Genomic DNA, 20,554 nt, shown 5'->3' with positions numbered 1-20,554 from the left:
CAAGTCTGCCCATCTGTGCTGTGCACTCATGAGCATGTTCCTGAGCTTCCTGAGCCTCGTTTCACACCCAAATGTAACCAGTATTTTGATTTCAAAAACAACAGTGTAACGTGCATCACCTTTCATCTGCCGTTTCAGAGCGAGCTCCGGTGGAAAAGCTGCAGCGCGGAACGGGGAGCGGAGAGGGGGCAGGGCTGGAAAAGCAGCTCCCTGATCAGGCCACCCCGACAGCGGCAGCACGGGCGGCCACGCGGCAGAAACCCGGTGGTGGGTGTCAGCAGGGCGCGGACTGCACGGAGCCCTGGGTGTTCCGCGCAGACGGTGAATCATGGAACACGACATCAAACACGGATGACGTACTGTACGGTGTCTAACATGACACAACAAATCGAAAGGAAGGAAGGAAATCTGACCACAGCGTCCAGGGATGATCTGGGTGTGGATGGTCCGAGTGGCTCGTGGACTAACGGGAAACGTCCGAGGACCGTCCCCAAGGGCTTACTCTCTGCGGTTCGGCTCTGCACTCAGAATGATCCTGTAGCCTTCAGGCTGGATGTCCGCCAGGGCCTGGAGGCTGCAGCCTTTACCTCTCTTCAGTACGTTGTCTATGTCCACCAAATAGGGCGCCGCTCCCCTCTGGTCGAGCTGCCCTCGTTCCTGGGCTGCACGGAGTCAGGCGCCGTGGGAAGGAGCGAGGAATCCCACGACTGGCCGAGACCCGTGAAGGTGGGAGGCGGCTAACCCCAACCTCACACCCTGCCATGCGGGTGGGGTGGGGGGCAGATGGGACAGAGAGCCGGCAGCGTCGGTGTTTTCCACCTCAAACGACGGGAGGTGAGGAGGGCAAAGTGTGCATAGTCTTGGGGAGATGTTGGCAAGGAAAACGCTTCCAAAAATGGTTCTCTTACGTGTCTGGGCTCCTGAATGCCTTCATTTGGCTGAGGGAGAAGAAGGATGTGGACTCTCCATCTCTCAGCTCTGTACAAGGTGCGTCCCGTGTGCAGGACTGGCTGGTTCTCGCCGGAGCTGCAGTGGACAGTGCTGTCTACCTGTCGCAGAAATGGAGGCTCTGAAGGACAGCCTTTCCCGGGGTCAGCAACGGGCACACGGTCAACCAGGACTCGGCTCCAGAACTCTCGGCTCCCAACATCTTGCTTCCTGATGCTAGATCAGTAGACCATTCGCAGGTCCACCAGGCTCGTTTCACTTTGTCCCCATCAGGTACTAATTAATGTCATTGCTTTCAGAGCCACACAAGTTCGCTGAGCTTGTGCTTCCCCGAGATAGCCGCATGACCTCGCAGCCCTTCCTGATTCTGCGGACCTCAGCCTGCCCAAACGGTCAGGACCCTTGGCACCAAGACAAGATCGATTCTGCTCACCCTCGGGGCCTGCGGCCAAGTGCTGGGCACTTGACACTGTGCACACTTCGAGACTCTGGCTCAGCAATGCTGACCAGCCTCCTCCAGGCCCCTGGAGATAGGAGGGACCTGACTCTAGCAATTCCATCATTCCTTAGTGTATGTGGCCTCGCTGGACTCTCTGCCCCTTCTTCCACCCTCCCTGGTTCAGACAACAGCACCCCCTTCTTCCTACATCTTCGTCTTGAAATCTCCATCAACTTCGACTTGTTGTCTGGCTCACAGGCACATCCTCTCATTGGCCGTGTCCTCTGAACTCTGCCCGTGCCGTGTGCGTAGAGACAGCGCAGTAAGGGCTTCGGCTGAAGAGTGGCAGAGGGGACAGTCCTCACCATTGTCTGACCACACTCTGGTGCTCACGTTCCCCACCTCGCTGTCCTCCTACCTGCCTGACCTGCAGAAGACCTGTCACCCTGCCATGCCTGGGTCGTTGTCCACCTTGTCCGTGAGAGCCTCCCGCACAGAAGTGGCTCCCAATAGGGACCGGTAAGTCTTGTGATCCGTTTAAGCACAACCAATTTCTTAGAGTAAGAAATGGTTCCAGATGCGGGTGCTGACGAGATGCAGCCTGGGGGCAAACACATCCAGAGGGGCACAAAGCCGAGGTCAGACATAGCGGAGTCGAGCCATTGAGGTTTGAGGATGGGTCCGTGGAGAGCCCCGCAGCGGGGAGGAACTCAGCAACGCTGGGCCATCCAGGCGGGGATTTGGACCCCACAGCAGGACAAGACCAGCCCTGGGGTCGGTGGATGAGGGCTCTGGTGGGGGTGCAGCAGATGCTTTAGGGACCCCTGCCTCTGGTCAGCTGTGGTTCGGGGATCTGGAAGAAGAACGCCTTCCCCTAGAGGAAGGATGGAGTGCCTCTGGCTTCGGGGAGACAGAGAATTGCTGAGGTTGCAAACAGGCCAGAGCTCATCAGTAAGTTGCCGTAGGATGGTGGGAACGAGGCGGGAAGGAATCAAGTGAGTACAGCCCGAGTTTGGAAGTAGAGTCCCCACAACCCCGCCCCAGGTGGGCACGCTGCCAGCCAGGGCCTTGGGACTGTCCGCGTGAACCCTGCTGAGCCGCTTTCAGACTCTCATGCCCCAGAAACTAAAATAAGTAACATATTAACCTCTAAGTGTGTGGTAATTTTAAAATCAGCAACGATTATGTAACACAGAGCGATATTAGGTGGGGTCGCGGCTGGTAACAAGGATCCAGATAATTCGGGTCAAAATCCAGTCCTGCTAAAGGTTTGGAGGCAGAACCCCCCCCCCCAACCACGGGGAGCTCCGTTTATCAGTGACTCCTGGACAAGAACAGACACGCAACTGTGCCCAGCGTGAGTGTTAAGGCACATTTTTGAAGTAGGGAAAATTGGTCAGGGAAGCCCGTAGGTGGTTTGGGGTATTGTCCTTTCTCTCTGCGTTTCCCGGCCTCCTTACCCAGTACCACGTGGCACTGTCACACAGCTCTCCGAGGAGCTGAGGAAATTATGAGTGACAACACGTTCTCAGAGTCATTAGGTCCATGTGTCAAATACGCCTGTGCAGAGAAATCAGGAGACGTAGGAGTCGGAGCCAGACGGAGAGAGAGGAAGGAGAGAGGGGAGAGACCGTGAGACAGAGGAGGGGGTCAGGGAGAGAGGGACAGAGGGAGGGACGAGGAGAGGGAAGAGGAGGCACGGACGGTAGGAGCAGGTGTGGCCGAGAAACTGTGAGCCGTGCTGGGGACGCACAGAGATGCCCCGGTCCGGAGCCGACCAGCGAGGAGAGGTCTGGCTCGGTGGGGGACCAGGGGGACACCATGCAGGGCCACATGGAAAGTGACCTGAAGTCACTGGGGGACCGGAGAGAAGAGAGGATCCTCGGAGCCGTTTCATCCCAACCCTGGCGTGAGACTCAACACCTGGCGGGAGGTGTTTATGTCTCAGACACGAGGGACAGGAGCGGAAAGCTGGTCCAGGAAGAAGCCGTGTCGCTCTCGTGGGAGCCGAGTGCTTGGCCGAGCAGCCTCCCGAGGCTGGGTGGGGTTCCACCTTCTCGCTCCTCCACCCCCGATGGACTCGGGCCCTGTGAGGTCGCTGCACCACGGGCACTGGGCTGGGGACGTTGCAGACACGGCTCTGCCCTCCAGACTTTACATGCCCCACAGGGGGACGGAGAAGTGAGTGGCCTGGTGACTGGGTACCCAGCACTGTGGCCATAATGGGGAAGCTCACGGAGCTGTGGGGTCGCCTACAAGGGGCTCAGCCCCAACATCCAGTAGGGAAAAGCACATCATGCTCCCAAAACACTTGTCACACTGCACTGTAACGCCTGTCCCGTTTACCCCGTGTCAGGCTGCAGCCTCCCCGAGTTGTTTACCGCTCTCATCTCCTCAAGGGCGCCACGACGGGCATGAAGCAGGTGGCCAAGAAAGGATCGCTGAGTGAAGCAGAAGCGGGTCCGTGATCCTGGGGAGGAAAGGATGTCGGATCTGAGAGTGGAGAGTGGGGGTCGCCGGCCACAGGGCAAGGGAGGGAGGGCGTCCCCTGGGCAGGGGATGGTGTGTGCAGTGGCACAGAGGGGCTAGAGGAAATGTGATGCTTGGGATCTCCGAAGATGTCTGCTGAGACTCAAGAAAAGAAGAGGCCCCTTTTGGGGCGCCTGAGTGGCTCAGTGGGTTAAGCCGCTGCCTTCGGCTCGGGTCATGATCTCAGGGTCCTGGGATCGAGCCCTGCATCGGGCTCTGTTCAGCAAGGAGACTACTTCCCCCTCTCTCTCTGCCTGCCTCTCTGTCTGCTTGTGATCTCTCTCTGTCAAATAAATAAATAAAATCTTAAAAAAAAAATAAAAAAAAAAAAGAAGAGGCCCCTTTGGTCCTGATTTTGGAGGCGACCATCTGCAGCTTCCCCTTGTGAACCCATCATGAAGAGCGGGAAACTTCATTCAGGATATGAAACAGTTGAGTCCAAACTCTCCACAAAGCTCACGTCACACCTGACCTTGTCTGTGTCATGATTCATTTGCCACATTCTTTCATGCATTTGTTCGACAATCATTTGATCACAGCAGCAAGCGCATTTTTTGACCCACAGAATGTACGTCGGAAGAGAAGGCTGTCCGCTGGCAGGCACGCCAGCGTCTGCTATGTGCCTGTCGCACGTCTTCAGCAGCCCGGGGAACACACCTTATGTCTGTGCGTGTGCAGGGGAAGGAATGACGCAGCCTCCAAAAGATGTAATCAAGGGAGATTTTCTGTTCTCTATTGCTGTATAACAAGAAAACACTCTGCAGCCTAAGGGCTTAAAACCACAATCCCTCGCGGTCCGGTGGGCTGACAACTTATAGCTTCCTGGGTCTTGTCAGCCCCTGCCTGTGCTCAGATGATGCCTGAGGCTGGGGACAGAGACCTCGTCTCATCCAGGCTGGGGACAGGGAGGCAGGGCTGGAATGGGTTTGCTTATCTGCCACATTGATACCCAAGACTCCCGCAAACTTGGTCCCTGCAGAGTCAGCAGGAAACACTGCTGTTTGGGGGAGAGTCCTTGGACTTGATAAGTAATAGGTCAGTTACATCTGAAGCTGATTGGTAAATGTGTCGGTAAGCTTTCCTACCAAGATTACAGGGTCGGTATTGCACTGTCATTAGCGAAACCACAAGTTTGATTATGCAAGATTCATGACTCGGGGCACAGTTTATCGCCCTTAGAAACATGCCCATGTAGCAATCATTCTTCGAATTGTATTCAGCTCACCATGGTGATGGTCACAGTCAGGAACACCTGGCCACCGGGCTCCTTCTTGGACAAGGCTCCTAAATCTATAGAAGACACAATTCAAAGTGTTGTTTGCAATGTGGATTCAGCTAAAAATACTTTGTTTTGTCTCGTTGCCGAAACAATGTAAGTCACATTTCCTTTAAGGAGTTGAAATCTACTGTGAGTGATCTCACCCATCCCTCAATCACTTCCCAGCTGTTTTCTCCAAGAGAACAACTGAGCCTTTCTGGATATGTTTCCCCTTCGGTCATGTGAGAGCGTTTCAGTAAGTTATTTCCCAGCAGAGCTCTCTCGAGTCTAGAAAGAATCGGCTCTCCCTGAGCAATGTGCTTCAGTGTGATAAGCATTGAGAAATACACATGATTCCTCTTAATTCTCCCAAAATACATTTCTGGGAGATATTACTATGCTTATTGTCCCTGTTCTCCAGCAAAGGAACCAGTCTCCATGGGGAGACCCTCCCATCTTACAGGGAGGTACGGAAGCCAGCATCCCTCTCTCTCTGCTGCACAGCTTATTCAACAGCCAAGATGAGCGCGCTATTCCCTGATTCGCACTCAGAGCTCGGGGGCCTGTCCGGGGCGCACTGTGTGGTGTCTGTGCAATCGCGGGCATGCCCGCTGCTCCTGTGAGGAGCCGGCTTCCTCGTCTACCCAGTTCTCTACTGGACTGCTGCACAGACGAGTTTAAGCTCATTTTGTAAAAGCCCTGCAGATGCTAAGTATCGTTCTTCTCATACAAAAGCTGACTCAGCCAAGAAAAATCAACCAATCTCTTCTTAATGGACTTTCTTCTGTTTCTTCCCTGCCTCCTGCATGCCCTTTCATCCTAAGAGAAACAGCATTCTGGGCTCAGCCTTCCCCTTCACAAGCTACTGCTCTGTCTCTCTTCCCTTCATCACTTCTTTTTTTTTTTTTTTTCCCGAGGAGCGCATACAGTCCCTCCCGCTGTGGCCCGGCAGGCACTCAGGACAAGACCCAGGTCCAATCTGCAAAGATACTTCACTGTCTGATTAGATCCCGGTTTATTTTGCTCTCTTTGAGGTGACTACTTAAAATATCCTAGAGAGAGGGGAGTGTGTGCAGCTCCGTGGTTAAGCATCTGCCTTCGGCTCGGGTTGTGATCCTGGGGTCCTGGGATCGAGCCCCACATCGGGCTCCCTGCTTAGCGGGGAGCCGGCTTCTCCCTCTCCCTTTTCCACTCCCCCTGCTCCTGCTCACTCTCTCTCTCTGACAAATAAATAAATAAAATCTTAAAAAAAAAAAAAAAGCTAAAAAAAATTTTTTTTTAAATATCCCAGAGAGAGGAGGAGTGAGTGTTGAGGGGATGTTTCGAGAGCAACGCCAGTACTTAAGGGTGGGTACAGCCCGCCAAGGTCCTTTCCTTTCGGCTTTGACGTCACACTGCATCTGTAGGCGTGCTGGGAACGTCTCGCGCCCGGTGTGGTTTACGGGATAGCCGGTGAGCCATTCCGCAGCACAGCTCATCAGCCACAGAGAAGGCAGCTCTCGTGGGAACCAACCTGCTCTCCAGGGCGGCTCCTCCGGAGGAGCTTGAACCTAAACGCTGTGCCTCAGCGAGAACTAGGCCCCCAGCCCCCACCCCTTCATGGGGTCGAGGTGCGTGCGGGTGCTCAGGGCGATCCCAGCCACACCGCAACCCAGAGGATGACTTGCTTGCTGTGTGTCTCTAAAGTGTGTTTATTTCCTGCCCTAGATCCTTTTTCTGTGAATCGGGTTCCGATTAGGAAACAGATTGTGTTCTGTTTTGCTGAATTTGTCTCTGCTTCGGACAGATGCCAGACCCACACGGTTCTTCTGCATTCTGTTCTTAGTGTTCTAGGTCACTCCTGCCTCAGTCCTGCTTTATCATAAGGCCAACTTCTTGGACCCGTTGCTTTTGTTCAGTGAATCCGTACTTGGTCGGCTCTCCAAGTCGTCTACCTGTGGAGCTGCGGGGGGTGCGCGGGAGCCCGCTCGGGGGTCCCACTGTCCGGGACCCCACCTCACTCAGGAAAACCAGAGCTGGACGCCAGCTCAAGCGCTAGAATCCGAGTCTACTCCACAGCTATTGCGACGAGGAGAGAGACCGAGTCCAGTAGGAGGTCACTTCCGAATGTGGTGTGGGAGAGTGACCATGTGTGGCCCAAGAGCGGGGGATGGGGGGAGGGCGCAAGATGCTACAAAGCATCGAGGTTTAGGGGAGATTCTGGCTGGAACAAACTGGCAGGTTCTTGCCGAGCTCGGACCAGGCGATGAGACACTGAGAGATAACAGTGTTGGTGAAGGTCAGGGAGCTCGGGTGCCAGGCGTCTCCCAGGAGATCAGTGTCTCCGTCTTTCTGCACCTGTGGCTCCTGGTCCCCGTCTCTTACAGCACAAACCTTCGCTGACCTGTTCCTCCTCTGCGCTCCTAGGAGCTGAGGCAAAGAAGGTGTTGCGCAAGCTCCGTGGCAGGGAGAAAGGGCTTTGAGAGAATGAGTAACGGTCCGGTCCCACACACCCAGCAGCAGCCTCCGGCAGAAGATGACCCTCAGCCACGGGTCTCTCAGACACGTCTCTACCTGGGACCCATGCACAGCCACCCTCCTCTGTCCCAGGAGCCAGACAAAGCAGAACAGAAACTGAGCAGCAAGTTAATAAAACACCTGCCCTGTGGACCTGGCAACTTTCTCCTCAACAATGGTCCTTCGTGCTGATTTGTGATTTAGGCAGTGTGTGGTCACTAAAAAAACAAATTATATCAGGAAGCTGGAAAGGGCAGGAGGAGGGGCTCCTGGGTGGCTCAGTCCGTGAAGCCTCCGCCTGCTGGTCTCAGCTCAGGCCACGATCTTGGGGTCCTGGGATCGAGCCCCACGTCGGGCTCTGCACTCGGGGTGGAGTCTGCTTGTCCCTCTCCCTCGGCACCCCACTCCTCCTCTCTCTCTTTCAAATAAATAAATAAAATCTTAAAAAAAAAAATCAGGAGGAAATTCTTTGAAAATGGAGAAGCCAGTGATTCCTGGAGCCAGTCGTGGAGGGTAGAAGTGGAAGAGGAGGAAACACACTGACAGCTGTTTTTCCCGCACCCGGGAGCGGGGCAGGACCGGCGGAACCAGCAGTGACACCCAATTGTTTAGAAGCACATGGCCTGCCCTCCAAGCTGTACGTTCTAGTGTAGATAGTAAGGCTTACTCTTTTTTTTTTTTAAAGATTTTTTATTTGTTTATTTGACAGACAGAGATTACAAGTAGTAAGATTTTTTATTTGTTTATTTGACAGACAGAGATTACAAGTAGAGAGGCAGGCAGAGAGAGGAGGAAGCAGGCTCCCCGCTGAGCAGAGAACCCGATGCGGGACTCGATCCCAGGACCCTGGGACCACGACCCGAGCCGAAGGCAGTGGCCCAACCCACTGAGCCACCCTTGCCCTTAAGACGGCACAGAAGTAGTTTGAGAATACAACTGTGTGGGATGAGGTGTGTTCCTCTGGGGATGTCCTGCTTGATCATAATCATAAGATTGTAAAGACAAGAGAAGATGCAAGATTAATCTATTTATGTCCCAAGTTTTGAAAGTTGAGACCACACATTGCAAAAAAGAGGGTGTAGCCCCTCTCGTCAGAGGTGAGTCAGAGAGCCTTTGTTTTTCTGAGGATGCCAGGGCCCTACATAAGGCAGAGGCTGTGCCCGAAACCTGCCTCAGGAGGTCAGGAGCCACCAGACGCTGTGGGTAGGGCAGGAGCATGAGGGCCAGCATGCCCAGCCTCCCCCTCCCTCTGCTGCTGCTGCTGCTCTGGGGCGTGGGGTCCCATGGCTTCCCCGCCGCGAGCTCGGGAGCACAAGAGCAGGACGCGGAGTTGGTCCAGGTAAATGCTGAATGCCACGTGCCACAAAGGCAGGAAACTTACATTCTCATTTTTCCATGGTCAAGAGTAGAAGCTCAAGCAAGGGTGGGGTTCCTTCTAGGGTGACTAGAACATGACCAAAGCAAAGATGGGCTTCCCCACCCACAGACTGTCCTTTAGAAGACAGAGGTAGAGGGGGGCCAGAGAGAGAGAGAGCCCTGCCTGCCTGCACACCGAGCTCCCGGGGAAGCCAGACTCGGCCACCACGCCAACAGTCACCTGTGGGATCAGGGTGCCGGCACACAGTTTTTTTTTTCCCCTTTTTGCACTGAATCTTCAAGACGAAAGAATTTTCTGCCGCCACAGAGAAATCCTGAAGATTCGCCGGAAGAAATAAAGAAGATTTCACATCCTGTGTTCCATGTTTTTTTCTCTTGATCAGAACTACCTGCGGAAATACTACCACCTGAGGACTGGAACCAGCAAGCCCGGCAGGCAGAGGAGCAGCAGTCTGGTGACTGAGAAGCTGAAGCAGATGCAGGCGTTCTACGGGCTAAAGGTGACGGGGAAGGTGGACGCCGACACCCTGACTCTGATGAGGCAGCCCCGATGTGGGGTGCCCGACGTGGCTCCGTACGCCCTCGGTGAGAGGACCCTCCGCTGGGAGCACACCCACCTGACCTACAGGTAAGCAGACAGGCACCAGCGCGAGGGCACCATCTCCCAGCAGAGCCGTGAGCCATGAGTTCTTAAGTCTCTGTTTTATTCCGTTCTAAGGCTTGAAAATTACACACCAGATTTGCCGAGAGCAGACGTGGATAGTGCCATTGACAGAGCCTTTCAGCTCTGGAGTAATGCCTCTGCCCTGACCTTCACCAGGGTCTTTGAGGGCCAAGCGGACATAATGATATCCTTTGTCAGGGGAGGTAAGCACTTTTGGTCTCCCAAAATCATCCTGAACTTGGCCTCCCCCTGCACTGTGCTGAGGAGGGAGCGTTCCTGTTCCTAACGGGCTGTGGGTTTTACCGGCCGAAAGGGGAAGAATGCCGCTGGGCTCCTTGTCACTGTCCTCTCTCCTCCCGTCTGGGGAAGCTGGATAGAAACGGGAATTTGTCTTTGCCACGCTGTTTCTCCCAGATCACAACGACAACAACCCCTTCGGCGGGCCTGGAAACATTATTGCTCATGCCTTCCCACCGGGAGAAGGCATTGGAGGAGATGTTCATTTTGATGAAGAGAAAAGATGGACCAAAGATTTCAGAGGTGAGTGCACCAACTTGTCCTATGTTTTGCTTTCATAGGTCAATATTTTATCTGAGAGAATCCCTTCAGTAAAGCGAGCCAGCTATGTGATCAGCCGTAAATACTTTACTAAACACAAGCTTTTATTAAAACTATAATTTCTTAGAAAGGTAATGGTAACTCCCTTGTGTCCGTATATTTAAAACTGTAGGGGAATATTGTTTCTGCAAGTAGTTTTTACCAACAAAATATGTTACTCGGAAAATGGGACGTTTTAAATCACACTGTCCCATATACAATCCCATACCAAAATTTTCAAATGGTTATGTTTGGTGAAGTGGTTTTGGGAAATTCTTCTGGGTACTTTCCTATATTACCTAAATTTTCAAATCAGGCATAATGTAATATTTGTGAGCAAGAAAGAAATGATAAATGTTAATAGAATACTATTATGCCTCTAGTATGTAACACTTTCTACCTCATTTTGTGATATTTGTTGACCAATGGGATTTTTCTATGTTGGCGGACTTCATCCAAGAATCAGACTAACGCTCATCTCAGAAATTCAAACTTTAACCAAGGTATCTGGAAGCATTAAAACCCTCTCCATTCTCTGATTAAACTACGCACGCATCGCTACCCCACACAGACCCAGACCACCAGAAACACAGCAATGTTGCACAAAGCCAACAGCAATGCTGTGGTCATCTGGAAACTTCTGTTTTCTGCTGGGGTTCCTCAGAAGTGCGTTCCAGGACCCGCAAACACGTCTTACTGCTGTCTTTAGATTTCAACTTGTACCACGTCGCAGCACATGAAGTGGGCCATTCCCTCGGACTGTTGCACGACGGCGACATTGAGTCCCTGATGTTCTCCAGCTACAACTACTATGGGGATAATCTGCTGACTCAGAGGGACATCGATGCCATTCAGGCCCTCTACGGTGAGCACAAAGGGGGGCACCTTGGACCGGCGACTGGGGCTCTGTATGTGGGGTTGAAATAAAGAGTTTTTAGCTTTGTCCTTTAAGAAAGAGCCTTCACTCCAAGTGATTTTGTGTTACTATAATAAGCCAACACTCCAGAACCTTTGTTTATGTTTTAGGACCTTCCAAAAATCCCATTCAGCCAAGAAAACGTCAAGTACCACAAGCCTGTGAAAGCAAGTTAACATTTGATGCTATTACCGAAATTCGTGGAGAATTGTACTTCTTTAAAAACAGGTGAAAAGAGTGGGGGACACCTGAGTGGCTCAGTGGGTTAAGCATCTGCCTTCGGCTCAGGTCATGATTTCAGGGTCCTAGGATTGAGCCCCTCATCGGGCTCTCTGCTCATTGGGAAACCTGCTTCCCCCTCTCTCTCTGCCTGCTGCTCCCTCTGCTTGTGCGCGCGCGCTCTCTCTCTCTCTCTCTCTCTCTGTGTCAAATAAATAAATAAAATCTTAAAAAAAAAAAAAGGGCAGAACACCTGGTGGCTCTCAGTTAAGCCATTGCTTTCGGCTCAGGTCATGGTCTCAGGGTCCTGGGATCGAGTCCCACATCAGGTTCCTTGCTTGGCAGGGAGCCTGCTTCCCCTCTCCACCTCTGCCTGCCTCTTCGTCTGCTTGTGCATGCTCCCTCTCTCTCTCTCTCTCCCTGATAAATAAATAAATAAAATCTTTAAAAATAGATAGATAGATAAAAAGATTTTTTAAATTACCACAAACACTGACTTATGTTTTTAAGGTGTTCTCATATTTTGTTGAACGTTCCATATGTTTCTTTAGTAATATATTTGTAATTTCTAATTTGAATAATCATGCATTTACATGAAATGATTGATCCTTCAAAACTTTTAATCACAGAGCAGGGGCCTAGCGGGCCCCATGGAAAGAGCTTGTGACTCTCAGTCTCAGGGTCATGAGCTCAAGCCCCACGCCAGGTGCAGAAATTACTATAAAACAAGAGTAAGAATATTTATATCACAGGTAAGTCATTCACTTGCCAGAAACTTGGTAGAATAAAAGGCGTAGTGAGTCCCTCCTTTACGACTAACACACATGCAGATCTGTGTGGTCAGGCAGACAGACAGAATTCCCCTTGTTGAGGTCGTAGACTTGTCAGTGATGCAGTAAGACATGGTCTTCTAGTCCCTTTTGCATCTTGTGTCCAGGATGGGAAATGTCAGTGAGTTAGAACAAACCAGTTCCTCTGAACACCAGTGCTCAGCGGTCTACACCAGGCCTGGGCAGTGTAGCCTGGAGCCCAAGAGGGAAGGGCCAGCCCAGCATGCTCCCAGGGCTGGATCTCTGGGGCCTGGAGCTGACACTGCAGGCGACTTTGCCGTGGGATGCAAGCACGGGCCGGGCTGCTGAGGGGCGGACGAGGAGGACCCTGCCCCCTGCGGTAGCCTCTGGTCCTTCCCAAGGCTGGGAGCTCGCCAGGTGCTTGCATCTGGGCTCCGTGGTCCTGGTGACCGTCCGTCTGCCTGTGTGGACGTGTGTGCCATCCGTTCCCCGGGCTGCTCGGAGCATCGCTGGCCCCTCTGTTAACCTCAGTTCTTGTCTGCTCCCACGGGGACTTCTGTGAGATGAGCCACCATGTAGGCCCGGCCTGTCGCCATGGCCCCGGGGGCATGTGCGACTCATCTCCCCGAGAAAACAGGCTGGAGATGGGCCAGCAATATGCTGCCAGCTGGACCGGCCCTTCCTTTTAAACCAGGTTCTTCCTACGCACGAGACCCTTCTACAAAACAGGGGAGCTCGGTGCCATCACTGACTTCTGGGTCCCGCTGTCAAGGGGAGTTGACGCTGCTTACGAGGTTGCTAGCAGAGACGAAGTCTTCTTTTTTAAAGGTAAAGCTTCTGGGGTTTGGGGGTCAGTGTTTCTGAGTTCCATTTTCATCAGGTGCTTTGGCTGAACATTAAGGGGGCCATTTAGATAAGTCAAGACTCTTGAAGCAGATCTAACACGTGTGCTGTGAGCTTCAGAAGGATTTATGCACCTGGAAAGTGTCCCATGGCCTTTCTGCAGGGGCTGCGGCATGGCATATGGTTGTGCAGACCAGCCCCAGCTTTGTGAGGGACAGACGAGCTCCCATGCTGGAGGAGGTCCACAAACACACAAAGTCCTCCGTCAGGACCCAAGCCAGCCAAGAGCTGAGCGTGCCATCCAGGGAGGCACGCTAACCCACAGGAGTGCATGTGGCCTGGCCACCTGACCACATGCGGCCCTGCGCTGGGGAAGGGGGCCCACTGCGCTGCAGAGAGGCCCGGCCCAGGGGCACCTCCCTGGGGAATCAAAATCTCCCTGCTCTGCTCATTCCCAGCATGGAAACCCTGCCAACTGTCCTCCAGAGTCCCAGGCAAGTTTTCACGGTCGATTTTTTGGTTGACAGATAGTAAAGTCTGGGCCTTCAATGCAGTTAAGATGAGGCGAGGCTACCCCAAGGACATTTACCACTCCCTGGGCTTCCCGCACACAGTGAAGAGCATCGATGCTGCTGTTCACGAGGAGGAGACCGGGAAGACGTACTTCTTTGTCGCCAGCAAGTACTGGAGGTAACGATGGACCCTTGGAAGTCAGGGTCAGATCCGTCCATGGAAGGAGAGTTGCCTTTTATTTTTTTTATTTTTTAAGATTTTATTTATTTATCAGAGAGAGAGAGGGAGAGCGAGCGAGCACAGGCAGACAGAATGGCAGGCAGAGGCAGAGGGAGAAGCAGGCTCCCCGCCGAGCAAGGAGCCCAATGTGGGGCTCAATCCCAGGACGCTGGGATCATGACCTGAGCCAAAGGCAGCTGCTTAACCAACTGAGCCACCCAGGCGTCCCAGAGAGTTGCCTTTTAAAATCGTTTACAGGTTGGGACACCTGGGTGGCTCAGTGGGTTAAAGCCTCTGCCTTCAGCTCAGGTCATGATCCCAGGGTACTGAGATCGAGCCCCGCATCGGGCTCTCCACTCAGCAGGGAGCCTGTTTCCCTTCCTCTCTCTCTCTGCCTGCCTCTCTGCCTACTTGTGATCTCTGTCTGTCAAATAAATAAATAAAATATTTAGAAAAAAAATAAAATCATTTTCAGGGCGCCTGTGGGGCTTCATCGGTGAAATGTCTGCCTTCGGCTCATGATCTCAGGGTCCTGGGTTCGAGTCCCATGTCGGGCTCCCTGCTCAGTGGGGAGCCTGCTTCTACCTCTCTCTCTGCTGCTCCCTGACCTCACTCATTCTCTCTCTCTCTCTCTCTCTCTCTCTCAAATAAATAAAATCTATAAAATTGTTCTCAGACGGTGCCGAACCTCCATCCTCCCATGGTGGATGGACGTAGCCAGACTGAGCGTCTGTGAGTCCCCTACCTGGTGTCACCTCACCGTATCTGTCCTTGGAAGGCAAGGGACTTGTAGGATGGAGTTTAAAAAGGAGAATAAAAGGAGAGCATCCAAAAGGAACCTTCTTGCCTGCAGTATTTCTCCTTGATAGGACAGGGAGTGGAGTCCAAGATGAAATTTGAATCAGATTTTTAGTTGATGCTACTCTGGGAGAGGTCTTGTCACGTCCAGTCTCCCATAACCCTGTCGAATTGGGACCCTTTCCAGTTAAAAGCTCCCATTATTTTCATGCTGGTGATGGGCCCACTCAGAACTATTTAAAGCAGATGTCAGTTTTCTCCAAACTAAAAATTAAGGCAGCCCCCACCTCTCAGATTTGTAGGGAAGATTAAATGAATCCATGCACTCAAACCACACAGAACAATGACTTACCACTTAATATTGAGTGGTTTTTTTATTTCTTTTCAGTGTAACAGAATTCATTGTTTTTGCACCACACCCAGTGTTTTTTTTTAATTTTTGTTACATTAATCACATGTTCTTATTTTTCTATTAATTTTTTTTTTTTTACCAGGTATGATGAAAACACACGGTCTATGGATACAGGTTTTCCCAAAGAAATAGCTCATGGGTTTCCTGGAATCGGCAAAAAAGTTGACGCTGTCTTCCAGGAAAGAGGTAAAGACCATCCAGTTTCTCCTTTTTCCCACCATAGAAATGACACACGAGCTGTTCCTTAGACATGAAAGCAAACTGCGTATGTGAAAATGGATATTGTTTTCACAAGTTCATGTGCAAAACCACTGTATCTTTGTCAAATACGATCTTCATTTTCATTTCATTTCCAGGATTTTTCTATTTCTTTCGTGGAAAAAGACAGTACAAATTTGATCCTCACACAAAGCGAATTTTGACTATCCTGAATATCAACAGCTGGTTCAACTGTAGAAATAAATGAAGCCTGACTCTCTCCAAGGAGAAAAGAAAAAGCAATACTCCTCATGAGCTCCAGGGAGGTGCTTTCCTTCAGCGCTTGACATTCACCTCTTGGCAATGCAGAGACGCGGACGCTCTGGTGCCATCTTGTTAAACCTCGGCCTGGCTCAGCCTGCGTTCCTGAGACGGCCTGGCCTCCCGGACTCTCCTATTTAGCTAGCGTTAAGGGAGTGCTGAGGTCATAGTCTGTCCTCGGGCTTCCACAGCGGAAAGCTTTCTGTCCCTATTCTCTGCTGTTTGAAGGGATTAGACGTCTCATAATAACCACCTCCTCAAATGTTCTGTCTCTGAGTAGGGGAATTCACAGTGCAAGTGCGTTGGGAAGGTAGCATGTACGGAATTTCTAGCACTTCCCATGGCATACGCGTTACGGGACAGGAAGCGGCTGGTTACTGACCTTCTCTTATTTCCATTTCAAACTAGGCCTTTAAGTCAAATAGTGGAAGGGACTGGGGTGCCTGGCCGGTTCCGTTGGTGGAGTGCAAGACTCTGGGTCTTTGGGTTGTGAGTTCAAGCTCTGTGTCGGGCACAGAGCTTACTTTAAAAAATAAAAAGAAAAAAATAAAAATGAGCCACTTAAAAAAAAAATGATGATGATAATGGAAGAGACTTATTGAGGTTTGGCTAGGTCCTGGTGGGAGCACCGGGTGAAAACTTCTCAGCTATTCTCCTGGCTAGCTCCATCAAGTTTGGAGCTCATCCCTGAAGATCAGCCTGATGGTCTTGTCCCCCAGAGAGCTTCCCTCCAGAACACCTGGGGGTTCCAGGCTGTGTTGTGCAGGCGGACGTTTACAGGGCCTCGCTCATGCTGCTGAGGTAGAATGACTGTGAGGCAAATCGTCTCTTTGGCTCATACTTATCATTTCTCATGGGTTTTCTGGTGGAGCTCTGGGGTTAAGAGTCCCTTGATTTTAGAGTGAATGATTTGTGTACTGTGTGTTGTTGACTATTACTTTTATTCTGTTTGCCATGAGAATAAATGCACGCTGAGAAGCTCTGGGCAAGATGCCAAGCCAGGTGTGTGAGCTCCTTCCTTTGAACCAAAGCCGCAGAAGTAAGAGGAGGTTGGTAGGTGCATTCTAGAATCAGACACAAACGGGAAAAAACTTGAGTGGGCAGACAGAACCAGCTGGCATGGGGGAGGAAAGGCATCCTGTATGGGGGAGGCCCAGTGGCCCCCAAAGTGGGGGCCGGCTCTGGGAAGCACATTCTGCTGGTGTCCCTTCTCTCCCCCCATTGCTGTATCGCTGGTGTCTATATGGCAGGCCTGGAAACATCAGGACCCCAAGAGACAAGGGACTCAGACCCTATGTCACACACAGCAAAAGCTTAGGTCCCTATAAGGTCCTACAAGCTCTGTCACCTTTGTCCTCCTTCTCTAGTATCCCCCCTTGGTGGCTTCATTCCAGGCATACTGGCTCCTTCGCCGTTTTCCAGCGCGTGAGGGGTATTTGGGCCTCAGCCCTTACTCACTGGGGTTCCCTCAGAGGTTTGCCTGCTTCCGTCGGGCTCCTCCGCTCCAGCTTTGCTCAGACGTCCTCCCCAGTGAGACCTTTGCTGGCTTCCTCTTTGAGTATGACCCCATACGCCTCCCTGCCACATAGCCGGAAACATACTCACAACTGTCCTGTACAACTCTGCCATGAACCCGGAGCCCTAACACCTTCTAACACGGTCAGTGACCCCCCATCGCCTCTAGTGTTCACCCCCCGGCGGCCCGCTTCAGCAGAGGGTCCATGAGAACAAGGGCCATCGTTTGGGTTCAGCTTTGTTGTTGTTTTGTGTTGTTTGTCTGACTTATCGATGTAATTCAAGAACCAAGTGAGGGTTCCCAAAATTAATACATTAAGACCGAATGGATGCAGGAGGGCAGCGGAGCTGGGAGGCCAGCAACAGGTGTGTCACCAGCCTGACCGGCAGCTAGAGGACCCCGGCCTTCCGTCCTCTCTTAACCACAGAAGGTCAGACATAGCAGCAGTCCCCAGAAATGCCCAGAGCCGGAGACAGAATGTCTGAGTGGTCCCAGTGGGGGAGGCTCTGCCGGAGAGGATAGGAAATGACAGTGGTTTGTGCTGACTTCCTCACCAAACACGCTGTCCCAAGTGGCCTTGAGTCTATCTTGGTCCATCTCACAGAGAACAAGCCAGGACCCAGGCCTTAACCCACCTGCAGAGCCCAGGGAACCTGATAGTTCTGTGGGAACATTTGTAATACACATATCTCACAAAGGACTTTGACCCAGCATATATAAAAAGTCCCTGCTAATCAATAATAACGTGACAAATAATCCAATTAAAAATGCACAGAAGCCATAATCAAATCAAACTAGTCATAAAGAAAGATAAAAAGGCCAATAAACACATGAAAAAAGTACTTCATATCATTAATTATCAAGAAAGTAAAATTCCTATAACGTATTACCACAAAACCACTAAACGTAATCCTATTAATGACTGACAACACCAAGTGAGGACCTGGAATATTTGTGCCTCTCGTATGATAGGGAAGTTGCCTACAGAGTTAAATATTTACCTACCCTATGACCTCCTCTGCCTGTTCTCCTGGAATAAGTGAAAAGCATACAAGAAACTCGTTTAAGAAGGTTCATAGCTTGATATACGAGCCCAAATCTGGAAATGACACATTCAGACAATTTCATATTATAGACAAATGGAAGTGAGTGATTTACTAGGACACACAACAGCATAGATTAATCTAAAAACCGTCTTCCACACAAGAGTTCATTCTCCTGATTCCATGCATATGAACTTCATGATTAGGAAAAGTAATTGATAGGGAAAGAAATCAGGGCAGTGGTTGGATCTGAAGAAGGATTGGGATCGGGTGAGAAGGAGCCCAGAGAACTTGCTAAGGTGATGGAAACGTTCTGGTTCTTCATGGGCTGTGGGTCACATGAACTTGTGCACCTGTGAAATTCACTAAATTGTGTGCCCTTAACATGTATACACTGCACTGTATTCAGCATCTCAAAAATATAGAAACAAAAGAGAAACTAATAGAAAAATGATGTTTTAATCATTGTGTAACTACTAAGATAGTTACATTAAATTTAATTAATTTAAATTAAATTTATTTACTGTAAACAAAAGCAGTGGTTTGCAAATCTTCCCACAAACACTGGCCTAGATAGTTCTGTCTGTTTTGTCAGAAGTCCCTTTCAAGGAATTGATCGTTCCAGTCTCATGTGAACTCTTCCAGAGAGAGCATGTTCCTTCGGTGTGTATGGAGAAGCTGAGTCACCGTCCCGTTGACACTGCAGAGACCACACGGCTGCCTACATCACTGGCACCTGGTCCACACAGTACTGAAGTCTGGCCAAGAATCAGGATGAGAGGAATAACAATGGCAAAGAAGGTAAAAGTCACATCAGGTGGAAGGGTCAAGAGGGAAGGGCCCAGATTACCATTATCCGAAGACCGTTCGGTCGCTTACCACGAAGAGCCCAAAAGAATCAAAACCCTTTGGACAGGACAGACATTTCAGGGTTTCCAAACATAACATCAACATATCAAAATCCTTTATATTCTTATACTCTCACAACAAACAAGTAGATAAAATATAGAAAATAAAGTACTAACAGCTACAGCAAAATCTACGATCTATGTAGGAAATAATCTAGTGAAAACAGAACGAGACTCCAATAAATAAAATTTTCAGACCCTGTAAAGGAAAAAAATCCGAACACCATATAAGTGTATTGAGTGATCTAACACTCCAAAGATGAAAATTTCCCCCAAATTAATTTATAAATGTAATGAAACTTCTATTAAATCCCAATGGAATTATTAAGGAAACTTGATTTTGAGGTTTTTTTACGAAGGAACAAATACACACAAGGAGCTAAGAGTTGTTTTTTTTTTTTAATTTTATTTATTTATCAGAGAGAGGGGGGGGAGAGAGCGAGCACAGGCAGACAGAATGGTAGGCTAGAGGCAGAGGAAGAAGCAGGCTCCCTACTGAGCAAGGAGCCCGATGTGGGACTCGATCCCAGGATGCTGGGATCATGACCTGAGCCGAAGGCAGCTGCTTAACCAACTGAGCCACCCAGGCGTCCCAGGAGCTAAGTTCTGACAAAGAACAAAGACAGAGGGAGTCCCAGCAGACATGAAAACACATCACTGAGCCACTGTGACATCAGGGCATGGGCCGATACAGAAGGGGAGACAGATGCTAACGGAACCAAGTACGAGTCCAGAAACATGCCCTCGGGAGGACAGAGGTGGCATCACAAGTTAGAAGGAAGATCGTGGATTATCAGATTAATGTCTTGGGAGAACACCTGCATGTTATCTGGTCAAACAGAGATGCATTCTAGCTCTCACCACGTTTTCGTGATTTCTACTCTTCCCCACATATTTCCAGGTCTTGCTGGACACATGCAAGGGTCGCACTCTAGCCCAGTGCAATGGTTTGGGGTCGGATCGGTAGTTATGGACAGTGAATTGTGAGTGCAGGTGATGTGGGGCTCTTCTGGGCTAAAACATTCACCTGCCTCAAAAACCCTAAACATTCCAGGAACACAGCAGAAGTCGTGTGTAATCTCATCACACCGTTAATATTGTGGGTCATACCCCTCTGATATTTGAATGCTTGTTTTTCTCTATAAATATGAAAATATATTTGAATGCTTATTTTTCTCTCTAAATATGAAAATATAAAAACACACGTTTTTATCGCCCGGATTTTCCACTGAGCAGATGTCATATTAAGTAGTCTCTCTATTGTAATAAAAGAAAAAGTACTTTTTGACCACCACGTACGTGACGCTCTGTTTTAGGCGCTTTGGATTCATCAGCAAAATATCGAGAGCTGTATTTGTGGGGATTTCCGCTCAGGGAAGACAGACAAAGAGTAAATACAATCTAGAAACAGAGCATGCGGGAAGACGGTGAAATTCCGGGGACGCACCCAGGGTGAGGGGAGTGAAGCCTGTCCCCAGTGTCCCCAGCTGTCGGGTTGACACTCATGGACAAAGGGGCCCTGGCAGGGATGCCTAGGGAAGGAGCAGGG

The 20,554-nt window shown here is 50.5% G+C and overlaps 1 protein-coding gene across 4 annotated transcripts; it reads left to right on the top strand.

The window, feature by feature from the left end:
- Positions 1-444: 444 nt before the first annotated feature.
- LOC116598847 (interstitial collagenase-like) lies at positions 445-20,339 on the top strand. Of its 4 annotated transcripts, XM_032358215.1 has the most exons (13): positions 445-726; positions 1,646-1,906; positions 9,431-9,675; positions 9,766-9,914; positions 10,126-10,251; positions 11,018-11,173; positions 11,335-11,452; positions 12,929-13,062; positions 13,605-13,767; positions 15,102-15,205; positions 15,376-16,577; positions 18,743-18,898; positions 20,322-20,339. In XM_032358215.1, exons 3-11 carry the CDS (start codon positions 9,524-9,526, stop codon positions 15,483-15,485), a joined length of 1,212 nt encoding a protein of 403 aa, XP_032214106.1. In that variant the 5' UTR covers positions 445-726; positions 1,646-1,906; positions 9,431-9,523; the 3' UTR covers positions 15,486-16,577; positions 18,743-18,898; positions 20,322-20,339. The 4 variants fall into 4 exon arrangements, with proteins under 4 accessions (XP_032214106.1, XP_032214105.1, XP_032214104.1 ...); XM_032358214.1 differs by having other exon boundaries at positions 650-1,906; XM_032358213.1 differs by lacking the exons at positions 445-726; positions 1,646-1,906 and adding an exon at positions 8,811-9,009.
- The last annotated feature ends 215 nt before the right edge of the window (positions 20,340-20,554 follow it).

Source organism: Mustela erminea, chromosome 9 (assembly GCF_009829155.1).
Source record: "Mustela erminea isolate mMusErm1 chromosome 9, mMusErm1.Pri, whole genome shotgun sequence".
Lineage (NCBI taxonomy): Eukaryota > Metazoa > Chordata > Mammalia > Carnivora > Mustelidae > Mustela > Mustela erminea.
Note: the sequence above shows the minus strand (reverse complement) of the source record. Positions and strands in the feature narration are given on the sequence as shown.